At 38.3% G+C, this 17,196-nt stretch overlaps 1 protein-coding gene across 4 annotated transcripts in view; it reads right to left on the bottom strand.

The window, feature by feature from the left end:
• The window catches only part of LOC146005008 (serine/threonine-protein kinase MAK-like), a 71,109-nt gene that overhangs the window by 9,045 nt on the left and 44,868 nt on the right, over positions 1-17,196 (bottom strand). For 3 of the 4 annotated variants that reach the window (XM_083144120.1, XM_083144119.1, XM_083144121.1), the window contains exons 6-10: positions 16,335-16,547; positions 11,610-11,781; positions 10,597-10,772; positions 6,405-6,605; positions 3,408-3,581 (exon numbers count right to left, since the gene is read on the bottom strand). In XM_083144120.1, coding sequence (XP_083000246.1) covers positions 3,408-3,581; positions 6,405-6,605; positions 10,597-10,772; positions 11,610-11,781; positions 16,335-16,547 — 936 coding nt within the window. The remainder of the gene's footprint in view (positions 1-3,407; positions 3,582-6,404; positions 6,606-10,596; positions 10,773-11,609; positions 11,782-16,334; positions 16,548-17,196) is intronic. The other variant, XM_083144122.1, reaches the window with a different exon arrangement.

The raw sequence follows: 17,196 nt of genomic DNA, 5'->3' as shown, positions 1-17,196 counted from the left end.
GCATTGGATTGCGGTGAAACTTGGTATAGAGGTTATGAAAACAATGGGGAGGCGAAAGGTGACGAAAAAAAAAATAGTTCAAATTTTCATGAGGTGGAAATGTGACACTGAAATCTTGAGCTCAGTGAACAATATTCCGGGAAACAATTTGTGTGACAATTGATCACACTGTCCTACACTTTCACATTGACCGCATGCATATCAAATACTTCTGTACTGACAAAAACAAAAAATAAAGTTTTGCACATCCGATTTCTGATTGTTGTTATTTCAGCACCACACTTCCACTTGAACAATTTTTTTCACCAGCATTTGATTCTGCATGATCTCCATAGCCTCTACACCAAGTCTCACTACAATCCGTTGCATTGAACAGGCTCCAGAGAGCTCTGAGTAAGGGAACTAATTCAAAACGCCACATTTCCACCTGGTGGTGAAAATTTGAACTACTTTTTTTCATCAGTATTTGCTTCTCCATGATCTCGACAGCCTCTACACCAAGTCTCACTACAATCCGTTGCATTGAACAGGCTCCAGAGGGCTCTGAGTAAGGGAACTAATTCAAAACGCCACATTTCCACCTGGTGGTGAACATTTGAACTACTTTTTTTTTTCATCAGTATTTGCTTCTCCATGATCTCCATAGCCTCTACACCAAGTTTCACTACAATCCGATGCTTCGAACAGGCTCTAGACCACCCAGTATATGTATCTTGGGAATGTAATGTTGAAAACATTCTGGGGTACCAGGACAAAACATCACATCAAGAATAAAAAAATCACTTTAATAGTATTATTTTCTAATTTACTGATATTCTACCAATCTGATATAAAAGTACACTGACATGCCTACATTGGTCAATACCAACAAAACAGCAATTAACCTTTTCCATCCTTAATACTGTATGTATCCAATAGAAGCAGAGTATTTACAATCCAAGAGTTTTACTTAAAACTTAAACATGCTCTGAAATATCACAATAAAACAATTATATTAGTATGTCTGGAACATTACACAGGTTTGCCACCAGCATTAAATATAAAACCTCCTACCAACTACATTACTAAGAACTTTCTAAGCATGCCTACACATATACTATTAGACACGGTTATCACTATTCTCATGTCTTTCTACATGACGAGCACATTCTCCAGACAACACTTGGACGCCCACATGCTGGTAGCATGAATATTACATGTTTCTTCTCATTTCATGCAGCATAGCTCATGCACGTCTCCATTACTCGTTACTGATTACAGATTGCATGCTTACTATATGCCACAATGAATGCAATTATCATGGGTATAAAGCCAGGCCAGATGACAAAATAATCAGGATTTCCAGGTCCCTTTAAAATGGATACAGCTTATTAATCCACACTTATGCTAACACAAGCACAATTCAATTTAGATACACTTATGCATGTACAAATTCATACGTCTTGCAATTTTTCCCACTAATTCCATCAAATTTTGAGAAACTCGAAAGGCTTCTTTTTTTTGGGGGTAGGGGGGAGTGGTTGTTGTTCAATATTAAATGAAATTAAAATTTTAATTACTATACTTCTTCTTGATTTAAACATTCCATGTGTTTTATTTATTTCGTAATAAAATATTATAACTCTCGACCAGACTTACGACAGGCACTCTACATTCTGGCAAGGGAAGTGGGGAGAGACCAATCAAGTGTGATAAGAAATGCAGCAGCCTGTAGAATGAGGTGCACGTAGTTCTTCCTCGTGCCACATCACTGTTGTCTGGTTGGTCTGCAGCGTATATTCCCCGCTTTCCACTTCCCTTGCAAGCATGAGGGCCCGACCATCATAAGATTAAACAAGAGCCAAGCAGAGGCTGAGACTGCTTTATATGTAATTCAGTTCTGCATAATTCTGTTTTATATGTAAATTACTGTAGGTTCAGGAAAAATATAACTTTAAAACATATTAATTAAACCTTATTTGTACGTAGTGCATTTATACGTAATTTGGTGTTATACGTACTAATTTTTGTAAATTACAGTTGATTTGTATGTAACCAAGCTACAACAGCCTCCCTGATGGCGCAGTGGTAGCGTCGTTCCCTTGTAATCAAGGGGTCCCAGGTTTGATACCTGAGGCACATAGTGGTTCGGATCCCACTTTAAACTCTAGGTCCAATCCCGATTAGCCTTAAAGTGGACTTAAACAACTCAATCAATCAAACCAAGCCTCAATAATGTCACAGAAGTGACAGTTTTCAGTTGCTACTGGTTTGCCATGGACAACAGAAAGAGGAAAAGTTACACGCTTGACCAGAAAGTAAAATTTGTACGGGAAGTGTACGCTAATCTACATAAAACTAAATCTGAAATACCTGCAGTTTTAGGCAATGCTTACACCACACTTTGCACAGTCATTAGTTAAAGAAATGCTATTTTATAAGATTTTTTTTAAAAAACTATAAAACTGTGTCTGCTCTAGTATTTCAGTATCAAAGTGTTCACTAATAAAGTGCAAATGTAGTGTATTTAAGAATCAAACTTTCATAAATTTGTTAATATACCAGTTTATGACAGAAATAACCTGTATTACGTATATCTTGTTCCTCATAACAGATAATGATATGCCATGGTATCTAAATCTGATTTTTAAGTAATTCTCAGTTATATGTACAGTAAAACCTCGTTAATCCGGACTAATGGGGGGATAAGTTCACCGGTTTAACAAAAGTCCAGATTAACTGAAATAACCTAAAAGAACAGTAGAAAGTGCATTAAAACTCAGTTTATAGCAACAAAACATGTTTATTATGGTGTATTTAAAGGACATAGGCTTAAATACACTATGCAGTACAGTAAAATGTAAAGCAATACTGTACATACAATGCAGTACGTACGACGAATGCAATTGCTGACTTCTAGCCACATTTAAAACCTTGCATTCTTTTTTTTTTCTGTCTGGATTAAGTGAAGTCCGGCTTATCAGGGTCCATATTAATGAGGTTTTCCTGTATTGTTTTCTCTTCACCTTGGCATACGTATAACTCAGGTTCAACTATATATCAATAATTTCCATGTAGTATATTTAGATATTTTGGCTTATTTCAACTGTATTTTGTACTGGACACAGAAATTGTGTAAGTGGGATAGCAAAGTCCAGGTCTCCACCATATTTCATTATGTACAATACACAACATAATCCATGCATAAGTGTATATGGAAACAATTTGAATTAATTTAAAACTAAACTATGTGATTATAATGATACCACTGTCATGGCAACATGGCATACAACAAAATAATTCTCTACATACAAGTAATTACTCCTCAAAATTAAAACTACAAGCCTTTCTACTGACTAGCTTCTATGTCAAGCAAATAACGTCCGAGACAACATGATGCGAGCCACAGACAGAATACAGTCTCTTGCCTAGCTAAGTTTGTGCTCTGGCCAGCAACATATCGAGCCACATTCATATAATGCTGTTTGGCACTTGGCTTTCTTCTTGTTTGCAAAGGAGGGGGGTTCCAACTAGGCCTAACATCCTTATACATCTCTCCTTGAAACAGGTGGTTTGGTCTCACATCAGATGAACGTCTGTTCCTAAGAAATGAACATAAACTTATGGTCAAGACTTCCTTCACACATGCAGAATGGATTTAACATTTTGCATGTAACACAATGAGGCACACATTGAAAATATGTTACATTTTTTTTCAACTGTTGTAAAAATGTAAATCTGGTTATGCTTTCTCCATGTGCATGTATGTGTGTGATGAAAAGTGTGGCAGTGAAATGCTTTATTCATGGTTGCTGATGAAAAAACGATCACCTCAGTCGGTACACACTGCAAAATGTTGTGATGTCGCAATAAAAAAAAATCCAAGCCTAGATGGATTAAAAAAGTATTGTTGTCCAAAACAGAAATATATTATAAACTGAGAAAACTGTAAAGATATGGAATGCAAACACAAAGAATTAAAAAATAAACATATGCAGACCTGAATATCCACATTCTTAACTATTTTGTTGTGACATATTTTGCATCCTTCTGTTATGGCAGAAAATAAACAGCATGGATATTCAGGTACTTACACTTAATTAACAGACTATGTCTTCAACGTTTTGTGATATGGGGAAATATTATTGCCTTTTTGTGTCGGTTAAAGAATAGTTCTTTAGTTACTACGAGGGTAGGTCATTAAATAACAGGAATTTTATTCTAAACTTCATGGGGATTTATGCAGAATGAAAATTTGTATTTCGGGATTCAGAATTGTTCCTTAGTAAACATGTCATAAAGGTGTCCTGACGATCGAGCAGCATGCGTCTGCCCAATACCTCATAAAAGATAGCCGCTCCACTGTTGACTTGCACCATAGAAGAACAACAAAATGTTATTCGTTTTTTGTGGTCAGAGGGAGTGAAACCTGAAATCTACAGGAGAATGAAGGTTCAGTATGGAGGCAATTGTTTAGGTCCTGCTATTTAATGACTTCCCCTTGTACATGAAGATTTTTACAAATTTACTGCTCAATATTAATCAGTCCCAAGCTTACTGAATTTTTTGTCACCTGTTTTATTTTTGCTTTTTTTAACTCTCTTTCTAATGGTATGAATGACAAGCTTGTAAAGCATCACCATGTGGAATATGAAAATGTACTGTTTGTAATATGTACGGAATAAATATACGAGGGTTGGGGCAAAAGTCATTGCAACTATTTTTTTTCTTGCAGATACCAGCCCGGTTGGAAAATGCGACATATACAGATGAAAGGACGAGGGGGGAACTACATGTGGGGACAGTTAAAACATGCGAACATTGTGCCTCACGTATTTATTACGATAGTGTACAGGACAATACTGGTTTGATCGTGCAAAACAATTACATACCTGTTCTACAGTTGACAGAACAGAACTGGGGCTAAAGGCCCTCAAAGTAGTCACCTGCCATGTGCACCACACGCTGCCAACGATGTGGGAGACTCTGAATACCATCTGCGTCACCATTGGCCGCACCATGTGTGAATCGGGTCATCTGTTGTTGCACAGCATTGGTAATGTCGTCTCGTGTCGCAAACTGCCTTCCACGTAGTGGTTCCTTAACCTTCGGTATGAGATGAAAGTCACAGGGCGAAATGTCAGGAGAGTATGGCGGGTGCTCCAATTCTTCCCATCCCCAGCGGTGCAGTTGCCGCCGTACAGACTCTGCTTTATGTGGTCTAGCGTTGTCGTGCAGGATGATTGCACTGTCCAGAAGGTCCGGACGTGTGTCCCGAACGCCACATCGTACCTGTCGCACGAGGAAGTTTCTGTAGTACTCTGCTGTCACTGTTCTGCCATGTGGAACGAAGTGGCACACAATGACACCTCTGACATCATACGCGACGATCACCATCAATTTCACGGTGGAAGGATTCTGACGGAACTTCTTCGGCCTTGGTGATCCGGCATGTCGCCACTCCGCGGACCGACGTTTGAGTTCCGGTTCGTATGCCCTGGCCCAAAATTCATCGATGGCGATTATTCGTGACAGGAAGTGGTCGCCGTCCTGTTGCAAGCGTGCTAGGTGGTCGGAGCATGTTGCATATCGCATCCACCTTTGAATTTCCGTCAGTGCATGTGGTACCCACCACGATGCGATTTTGCGCAGTTGCAGCTCTGTCCTCAATATCCTGTGGATGGTGCGTTTCTCGTAGCCACTTGCCCTCTCTAACTCCAGTAGCGTCCATCGTCTGTCTTCCTGCAGGAGCTGCTCGATGACGGCACGTGGCACGTCGGTCCGCACACTGACAGGTCGTCCCGAGCGTTGCTGATCACCGCAACTTTCGTTCCCACCATGCTACTGTCCGGTATGGGAGAGCATTATCCCCAACGGCGTCCACCAATTCACTGTGACAATCTCTCGCATTTAACCCTCGGCGAACGGCTAGTTTGATGTACGAGCGCTGCTCAACACGGGTTACATCCATCTCGCACGACGCTCGCCACACAACTGATTTCACTGCGCTCGCTGTGCTACTTCCTGAAACCACAGAGCCATCTGTTGTTGTGCATACACACTATGCCTGCATGGCTTCCACGCGACACATAGCACTTTGTGCTACGCTCACATATCTGCCAGAAAAAAAACAGTTGCAATGACTTTTGCCCCAACCCTCGTACTTCTAAAATTATATAATGTATATGAGTAAAAACTACACATATGTATGTGAACCTTGATTCTATTGTTGGTATGTTTTGTAATTTATTCCATTTCTATAACAATGTTATGAATAATAAAGTGAAAAAAAGACATTTATTCACTATTATTGGATATAACAGTAAAGTAAGATGTACATGTGTAAATATTAACACCTTCATGTCTATTATTAAAATATTATGTAACTATTTTACTTCTGAGTTTCTAAGTAATATGGTACTTACCCCAAAATATCATTGAAGTCTTCGTCATTTTCATCTTGGCCCCATTTCTTCTCTAACCTTGAATCCGAGTGATTGTAGCTATTATACCCTGCTGGGTAACTTGGAACAACATTCTGGCCCAGAATGCTGCTGGGCTGGGTTACTACTGGCGGCTCCTGATTCATGATTCCAAGCTTCTGACCAACTTGAAAGTATGGATACCTAAAAGTGGGAGTAGGACAATACTTAAAAATTAATAAATACAAATCAGGGACAGAATCAATAACATTTTCAACATACCAGGTGTGGCTAGAAAAAAAAACGGATTGATGTTGCTGTCCACAAACGGCAAGCGTGTCAAGGTCAAGCGGTGCATGAGTGTATAACGTGATATCCTGCCTATCGACTGTGTGATTTCCCAGGGTGTGCGGTGCTCAGTTCCGCTGTAGCTTGTCGACAAAGTGAACCGTACATCTGTGCTCAGTCGGAAAAATGTTAAGTGTGAAAGTGGAACAGCGTATCAATGTGAAGTTTCTTATGAAACTCGGAAAATCCGCCACAGAAACTTATGGTTTGTTGAAGGAAGTATATGGAGATGAGTGTTTATCACGCACGCAAGTGGTTTCAAAGGTTTAAAGAGGGACGAGAAGTGATTGCAGACGACTCGCATCCTGGACAGCCTTGCACGTCGAAAACTGAATCAAACATTGTAAATGTCGGTGAATTGATTCGAGAGGATCGTCACTGGAGTATTCGAGCTATTGCAAAACAACCAACATTATAACACTAAGGTGTTGTCGACTCTTCGTGAGCGAGTAAGAAGACGTCAACCTGATTTGTGGAAAAGCAAGTCATGGATTCTTCATCAGGACAATGCTCTTGTCCATACGGCATTGTCAGTAAAGGCTTTTTTGGACAAGCATGGGATCCGTGTTAGAACATCCACCCTATTCGACAGGTATTACTCCCTTCGACATTTCTTTATTCCCAAAGATCATATGAGCACTGAAAAAAAAAACAGATTTACGACCGTAGAACCTGTGAAAACAAAAGCGACGGAAGTCATGAAATGGGTTTCAGAAAATGATTTCCAGCACTGCTTCCAGAAGTGGAAGATTCGTATGGAGCGGTGTATCGATAGTTCAGGGGGTACTTTGAAGAGGATAATGTTCGTATTGTACAAAATTACCAATAAAAGATTTTGTAGCAACAGTCCGGTTTTTTTCTAGCCACACCTCGTACACCTGTATATAGATATCAAGAATATTACACTATGACCAAGCTCTGGCTACAGGACACGTGCAGGTTCGAATCTCCTGCGGGAAGCATAACAACTTTTCTCCTGTGTATTGGAGCAGTGGCAGCCCACCATCATGAGGAAATTGGAGAGCTATGAATGAGTAGCATAACACTGTCATGGAAACCTACAACAATGACAGGGGGTTCGTCATGCTGACCACACATCACCCCGTAACTGGTTCAATGATTGTCCATCTCTGGTGGGAGTGAGGATGGCAGTCCCTGGTTATTATTATTATTTGAATTTAAAATTTTGGGTGCATCGGCACTTAGGTTATTTTACACCCATCACGTTATACCAGGTCCAGCCCCTTACCATAGCAAATAACATAACTGTAATGTCGCATAACTAACATATTAAAACATTCTGACTTCGATTAAAAGCTGAGGCTGTAAAGGGGCACTCAGCACACATAAGGGCAAAGGACAACACACAGAATTATACTGGCCGTGGTCAGTCGCCAGAGCCCCATTAGTCTGCAAAAAGCAGTCCAGGGTGTACTAGGTGGAAGCGAGGTTGACAATTGGGTATACTACGTGGAAGGTCACCCCTTACACCCCTATTATTATTATTATTATTATTATAAATATTAAAAATGTTGGGTAACATTGTAACAAAATTACATCAATCAAAAGTTTTGCAATAAAATAGGACTGAACTGGAAGCAGAATGCTGCTAAAATGACAGACAAGTGCTATATTGTAACAAAGTGACATCTAATATAATCTGAGGGCACTGTAGTTATAAATTGTACGCAAGTAACACAGTTGGATACTGTGAGAATTACGGCATCAAGATATTGATGTATTTCATGCTGATAGACTGGAATAAATCTGATGTTCACTTCTGAATATTGGAGAAGCAACCACATTTTGGTGAGAACAGGAAAAGGAAGTTCTTTCATAATTGGACATTTTAAGGAAATATTGAGCTAGCAAGAGGAAGATATACGCATAATTCTTCTTTATCTAAATATATTTCGAACATAATAACATTATTTATTTCATGTTGATGTGTCACTAACGTTATTGATTTTTATGTTGTAATTTCACAGTTATGAAATTAATTTTAAATTTTGCATTAGTTTTATAACAGGTTGGGATTATGCATCTTATATGGTACTAATATAAGTGATGAACCATTCAGATACTTTCTCTATTTCTACTTTTAACCATAGTATTGATGGTGTAAGATTAGGAAGTTTTGACCACCTATTTTCTTCTGCCTTCACGTTCGTTTTAGTTCATTCTTCGGTTACAGTGAGGATGTTTCACATAGAATCACCCACTCTGGATCAGCTCCGTCAGATGTGAGCATGGAACCAGGAACATACCAATCAACAATGTGCACATTCTTGAGCCTGTAACTCATTTTATAATAAATTAAAAAGGAGAAAATAACAAAAATATACATTTACAAGGGCTGTTCAACAAAGACCAAGACTGATATTTTTTCGCCAACTTTGTTTCAATGTTAACATGATCTTTTTCAAAATAGTCCCCACGCACTACAATGCACTTACGACATTTCTTCCAGTCCTCAAAAGCAGCGTTGGAGTTGGAGATGGTGATTTCCATACAGAGCTGGCTTGTTTGCCCTCTGGGTCATAGTGATGCAGCCACAACTCATCACCGGCGATAATTGATTCAAGGAAAGCATTACCGCCATCAGAAAACAGATGCAGCACCTCCATTTGAAAAGCTTTCTGCTTCTGGAGTCAAAAACTCATTGGGCACAAACCCAATGATGTAGATGATCGTGGACAATTGTGACAGTACTACCTGTCCAGGGCTTCACCAGATTGTCTTACTGTCATCGGTCGATCTTCACTGACTATCGCAGCAGCTGTGTTAATGTTTACTTCTCTAACTTCACTTGCTGAAGTGCCAGGTTTATCTTGCTTATCTGTTGACATTCTACCTTCTTTGAACTCCTTAAACCATCTAAAGACAGTAAAATGAGGTAGTGTATATTACCATAGGCTTGGTTAAGCTTTTCACACATTTCCGCAGGTGTATGATTCAAAAGGAAATGTCGCATACTGTTCGTTTCCCCTCACCTCCATTTTTGTCAGTCAAAAATCAAATGAAGGAACAGTGCCACCAACTGAAGACACATACGCTGTTGCCATCTACAGGTATTATGTATGAAAGCCCACTCTTTTCAAAGATGGTACTCTATCTAATATATAAAAATGGATGTATGTGTGTGGGTGTGTATGTATGTTTGTTCCGGCATAACTCTCGAACGCCTGGAGCAATTTCAACCAAACTTTGTACACGTATCACTTGCAATCTCGAAAGAAATACTGTGGAGGTAAGACACCCCTGGCACCCCCAGGAGTGGGGTGGGAAGGGGGTGACATGTAAAAATAATCGAAAACTACCGACATTAAATTCAGCACAAACAGACATCCGTGACTCTATGCAATCTCGCACAACGATAGTGTTTCTCGGGTTGTCTAACATTCAGGCTGATATGAGTTTGTGTTGCAAAAACGACGGATATTATTGTGGAATCCATAGTTTACGGGGTGGGGTCGCTAACACGAATAGTGACACTGCCAATGCCGTTCAACTCCAAGACACCCCTGGCACCCCTAGGGTAGGGGGTGACATGTAAAACGACCGATATTAGTGTGGAATCCATAGTTTTTGGGGTCGCTAAGATGAATAGTGACACTCCCAATGCCGTTCAACTTCAAGTTCATTTTACACTATAGTTAGAATTCATTATTTTCCTGTCTAATAGATGACTGGGATAAATAAATTCCCGGGCAACGCTGGGTAATCAGCTAGTTAAAAATATAACATACAAGGGAACTTAAGGGGAAAAATCAGTTGCAGTCTTTGTTGAACAGCTCTCGTAAATCAAAACACTGCATTTCATGATTTCTCGAAACAATTCCCATACCTGAGAGACTGCTGGGCATTTGGCCTCCTGTTAGGATTCCACTTCAACATATCTTCCATGAGTACTATTGCCTCATTGCTTGCATTAGGAATGAGAGAGCTTAGAGGGGTGGGAGAGAACTGAGGGAACTTGAAGTTCATTGCATTGGCTAACTGATAACCTTCTGCCCAATCTTTCTGCAAATAGACAAAAATATTTTAAAAACACATTTTCAAAGAGGCATCCGACATAAATAGTTTGAATTTTAAGTCCACTTTATGCATAGACAGGCTAATCGAGACTGGACCTACAGTCCTACAGTTTAAAGGGGGGGATGCAAACCAACATCGAATAAAAGACAGACCCTTCATTACAAGGCAATGGCATTACCAGTAGGCCATCAAAGGAAGTGGAAGCTTGATAAAAATAGTAATTTTATTAATTTTGATTAAGTTGTATAACAAGCATACATATACATAGTGGCCACAAAGTGGCGTACCCCTGGATTTTCCTCGGAAAATTGTTGTTGATTTGCAATCGTTCGACCATGATGAAACACATGAAACTTGATTTAAAGTGCAAGCCATACTGTCCTTGTCACGTTAATGAACTCTCTAATGCTGATAGGACATGGCGCCGAAATATCTCCGCAAAACATCTGCCAGAACATGGCGCAGACTTCAGCTGTGCTACGATCATGATGGTCTCCATACCGATGTCCTGGACAAGTGAACTATCAGGTACGTGATTACATTGCTATAACAACAACCACTGTAATATCGGAAACGGTACGCCCACTTTGTGACTACCCTGTACATAATAATATAAAAAGTATTTCAACACACTACCCAACAGGAAACACACAGACAAAGATCCTGCTCACTTAAAAATATTCCAAAATATTAAAATTGTTTCATTTTTCAACTAAAGTAGTTTTGTTTGCATGGTGTATAACTTTTCTTGCATATCAAATCACAACATATGGCATGAAGTTATTTTTTCCCCCAATAGCACAGATTAAAACAAAAATTTACCTTATCTGGCGTTCCTAAAATGGAACAAATTTTAAATATTTCATCTATTTCACTGTTCCCAGGAAATAGTGGACGAAATGTATACAGCTCAGCCATAATGCAACCCACAGCCCATATGTCAATTGGACTACTGTATGTTGTAGAATGCAGAAGAACTTCTGGTGCTCTGTACCTGAAATAGGGAAAAAGAACAAAATTTTTCTACACAAATCCTTAATACTGTGGGCAAATAATATGAAATCTTTTCTTTTTTCATTAAAATTACAGTGTATTGATAACAAAATTACAAATTACCATGGCTGTATTTAAAGGAGCAGGGGATTAGGGTTCGACCCCACCCTGAAACTTCTGACGTGTTGGATTAATACAAGTTTAGAAATCAAAATCAGCTACACATTTTCAACTACTTATTCACAGATTTATGAAAATACAACAGGAAGACAATGCTGAGAGAACCTTCTTTGGAACAATTGAGCTACAATTTTCCAACATTTGGAATTCCTGAAACATGTGCGAAACAACCCCGCCCTCGACAATTCCACTTTCATTCTGATCATGCTCTTTCCAGTACTGTTCCTTGTTCGGACTGAAAATTCCCTTTCCAACCCTTAAGGCTTGGCTGGACTTTTGGCCAATGCAAGGGCAACTTCTTTCAAAATTTTCCTCGCCTTTCAAAAAAGGGCTACAATATTACAAAATTCGAAAAATTGAGTTTGCTTAGAATTTCTTCTAGAGGATTCATGTTACGTGCTTTGCTTTTTTCTTTTGTCTAGATATTATCAATAGTTTAATAGACTTGCATAATCATGCAACTATTGAATCTGAAAAAAGCTGCCCTTGAGTCAGCCAAAGGTCCAGCTAAGCCTTACATTGCCTGCGTTTTTGGAAAAAGCTTTAATCCTCCTTGTCAAGAGATCAAACCTGTGACCTTCTGGCTTCGTAACATGTCCCCCCCCCCCCCCCCCGCAGCAGTCAGGTATTATATAAATGTAACCTGTATTTGGTCCTGTGCTTGTACAGTGACAGCACAGTGCAGTGACTACGTGTAATACTGTTAAGTATAAGATAAATGAAAGATGAACCACAATCCCCGCTCCAAAGTTTCTGTCAACATCCATGCAAATTCCAATAATCAATAATGGTTTGACAAACATACATAAAGGATATTATGTAGACAGGGTGTCTGCAATTTTGTAAAAACAATTTTCCCTGACTTTTTCAGGTTTTCCAGATCAAGAAACAAAATTTTCCAGACGAAAGCCATCAGGGAAATCCATGCATTTAAACATGTGTGTAAGAAGGTCACTATATTTAGTTAACACCACATTTAGAATCCCACTTAAATAAGTTTCGGAAAAGTAATAAGAAGGAAAATTGAATAGAAATTCATTGTTGTAAAGGGTTATCAGGCGTGAGGTTTTATAGAATGCTTGACACATATTGACTTATGGTTAACAAAGAATTAAGAAACAAAATAAATAATAACAATAAAACTATTAACTATTATATCATAAATAATACATAATTATATGTAAAATTTACGAAACACAACCCAAAAATTGCAAAAGAAAATGGGACCACGGTGGCTCAGTCGGTAACACGTCTGACTACCATGCTAAAGGTCCCGGGTTCGATCCCCGGCCAGTTCAAATCTGGGAACTTTTCTAACGATGGAAGCAGCCCCGGCACCCTCCCAGCGTCGAATAACATGGGTACCTGGGGGAAACCCTGGAGGGTAAAGGTGGTCAGGGGCGTGATGCTGATCACATCACCCCCACACGACGGGATCAAGAAAGTGTGGAGCATTACCCCCACACCCACTATACGCCTTCATGGCATGGTGCTATGCACAGGGGAGCACTTCACCTTTTTTTACCTTCTTTAATAGTCACTTACTTTACTGTTTATCTACATGAAAATAGTTCAAAACAGGACCTTTTCCTAGAGTATTTAATATACCATATTACTGTAACTACCGGCAATACTCAATATATCAAATTGAAGTGTAGTTTTTATGCAACAAATTTTAAATTTCTTGCCTGTCCTTTTCTTCTTTACTTGTTCAAAAAAGCTACTACTGAATTAAGCACTATTACAAAAAAATGTTCATTTTTCCAGAAACACACTTAATTTCCCTGACATTTCCATTACTTTTCCAAGATTTCCAGCCGGCCCCGTGGCAGAGTGGTTAGCACATCGTGCTACGACGCCAGGGGTCCGGGTTTGAATCCTGGCCTGGGCATGGATATTTTTGAGTGCCCGTTCATCAATTTCATCATATCATCACTCATCCCCATCTTCGCAAATTGGCCAAAAGTGGCACAAAAAGCGAAGTAAAATAAAGCAAGTCAATCAATCAATCAATCAAAACAAAGATTTCCAGGTTTTTTCAGACTGGTAGACACCCTGTGTAGAGAAAGTGAACAGTGCTGGTGTACATAATGTATAATGCAACTACAATTGTGATCAACATTCCACTGGTAGAGCCAGAACATCAGAATAACAGGAGAGAATTAAAAAATGCCTAAAGGAAGCTTAAGAAAGAAACCCCACAATCACTACAGTCTCAACACATCAGAACATATCTTCAACAGCATTAAGATTTTATACAAGTTCAACAGTTACAAAAGGAACTTATGAAATCTTCAGAATCCAATTCTAAAAACAGACGAAGGACAGGCCCACCAACTTTAGCAACTAATTTTAAAGAAAATTACTAGGGATGGGCCGATATGAGATTTTGGACGATACCGATAAAGTAACGATATAAAATTTACCGATACCGATAACCGATATTCTACCGATCCGATATAAAATTAGAAATGGTCTTTGAAGAACCTGAAATTTTCATTGACCTCCTTAATAAATGTGTATTTCAAGGTGACTGCAGTGAAAAATAAATTGCATATTTAGACATTTACTTTTTTTAGAACTTAGGGCATGGAGATTATCCATAAAAATTACAACAAAATGGCAGAATTTTGCACTAAATTATCAGCTATATCGGATTGGTAAAATAATCGGTAATTTTACCGATAAACTAATATGCCTATATCAGTCAATACCGATAGAGTACCGATTAATCGGCCCCATCCCTAAAAAATACTAAGTAACAAAAGAAACTTAACATAAATGGAAGTGGCATCTATTGAACCAGCCTAAAATTAAGAGCAACAACTATAGGCTACATTGGCCACATGCAGTTTTGTACTTAATTCAATGCAGAATTGATAGAATGTCCATCAACAACATTTTGTGAAGGCAGTGTGTAGGTTTCTTTTGCAAGTCACATGGTCATCCTTTGAAAACATATTTTGCTACAGAATTAGCCATGTTCTGGCATATTGCAAGACTGACATAAAATGCAGTGGAACCCCAATTTTACGTTCCCAGATTTTACACCTTCCTGCATTCAATATTTATGTACCAGCATAGCAAAATGTTATAAAATTTACCTCAATTTTACACGTTCCCGCATTTTAAGTTTTATTCAGCTTGGTCTCCTGAAAAACGTAAAATCAAATTTCCACTGTAATTATATTACCATTTTGTGGCAATATATGGTAAGAAAATTCACTTCCACCTTGCAAAAACTGAAAAAGTGTTGCTGTTGATGAGATATAAAATTAACAATCTAAAAAAAAAATTCGCTTTAACATTTTTAGATTATCTGCGTGGCTACATTCACAGTAGAACTAACAATATTATAAAAACTACTCGGACCGACCATTTTTTATTTATTTATTTCACTCAACTTTTGATGTAAATCATATGAATCGTTTCAACATTTATAAACATTTTTAAAGTTATTATTTTAACTGGCTTTTGTGCCTCGTTAGACTAATTTTGGCAATGGTGATGAATGATGATTGAATAAAGGAACACATCGCCCATGCCTAGACGAGAAGTTGAACCTGGAAATGGTACGTATGTGGGTCAACCAACCAACAAACTTGGTCACTCAGGCAGTAAACAAAATCAAGTGTAACGTCTTCTTGCGCAGCTACATTAATTGCCAAAGTCAAACTTGAATTCAATTTGAGCAACAACCTGGATGTAGAAAGATTTGCAAAATCGACTGAACTCCCTTTCTGTGTGCTTACAAGTTATGATCCATTGGTATCAGTGGATGTTCAGTGGAGTATCTCCACACATAAGGATCTCCTGAGCTCAAAGCATCAGCGACTTACATTCGAAAACATAGAAATGCTGAGCGTAATTCAGTGTAACAAGTTGGTTGAAACTCAGTAAATCCCACGTGTACTTAATAAATAATGGTTATTGATTGCTTGATTTCCCTTATCTTACTTTGTTTTTTGTGCCACTTCTGGCTAATTTGCGAAGATGAGGATGAGTGATGACATGATGAAATTGATGAATGGACACTCACAAACATCCATGCCCAGGTCGGGATTCGAACCCAGGACCCCTAGCATCGTAGCATGTTGTGCTAACAACTCCACCACGGGGGCCGGCAGTAAATAATGGTTACTTTATGTAATTACTAATTATGTTATTTGCTACTGTGTTGAATAAGGAATGTTAATGTAACTGGTGTAGACCTGAATAAACGCACTTCATCAGCACCTTTTCTTTAACCTTTTGAAAACATTTTCAGAACTTTTCTATCCCTTTCCTGACCATAATTTTGCATCTTAAAATACGCTCCCTAGTAATGTCAGTTGTAAAAGAATGTTATTACCATTGCCAATAATATATGCTTACCAGCGTGTAGATACATAGTCCGTATAAGGGGGCCTTGACCTTATCTCTCTTGCTAAGCCAAAATCTGCAATCTTGATCAACTCCGGCCCCATGCAGAGTAAATTCTCTGGTTTCATGTCTCGATGGAAAAAGCCATGCTTGTGCATGAAAGCTAATCCCTGAAGAACTTGGTACACCATGTTTCTTATCACAGGCTCAGGAAATAATTTGTCCCTGAAATAAAAGAAAAAAAATCAATGACTACTTTTAGCAAGCAAGGAGGTTCCAGAACACATAAATGGCACAAGTAAGCTTGAACGCCACAAGCATCTAAAAATCTACAAAGAAAAAAACAATAACAATGTTAAAATTATAACAAAATTTGAAAACAGATGACTTTTAAAACATAATAAACTACTTGAAAAGGTGAAAATTTACTTAAAGAAGAAAAATTAAATGACATTTATGATGGTTGTTTCATTTATTGATCACAGTCCATAAGTGATAAATGAATAAATAGAAAATTCCAGAAAAGGGTAATAAATCTCTGTTGTACAATGTTGTTCACAACATACTGTTATTAATTTATTTTGTGTTGTTTTGCACGGCGAAGTAAATGCTGTGGAGTCTTTTCATCCGCTTGACCATGCAGAGGCACAACCACGAATTTTTGTCTGGTGGGGCAAGTACCAGGATAAACGTACCAATAATAATAATTTTAATAATAATGTTAATAAAAATAATGTTAATAATAATAACAGTACTAATAATGTTATTATAACATTATTATTATTATTATTATTGTTATTATTGATTTGCTTTATTTTACTTCGCTTCTTGAGCCACTTTTGGCTAATTTGCGAATATGGGGATGAGTGATGAC

This window comes from Lepisma saccharinum, chromosome 22, assembly GCF_977018435.1.
Source record: "Lepisma saccharinum chromosome 22, izLepSacc3.1, whole genome shotgun sequence".
Taxonomy (NCBI): Eukaryota; Metazoa; Arthropoda; class Insecta; order Zygentoma; family Lepismatidae; genus Lepisma; species Lepisma saccharinum.
Note: the sequence above shows the minus strand (reverse complement) of the source record. Positions and strands in the feature narration are given on the sequence as shown.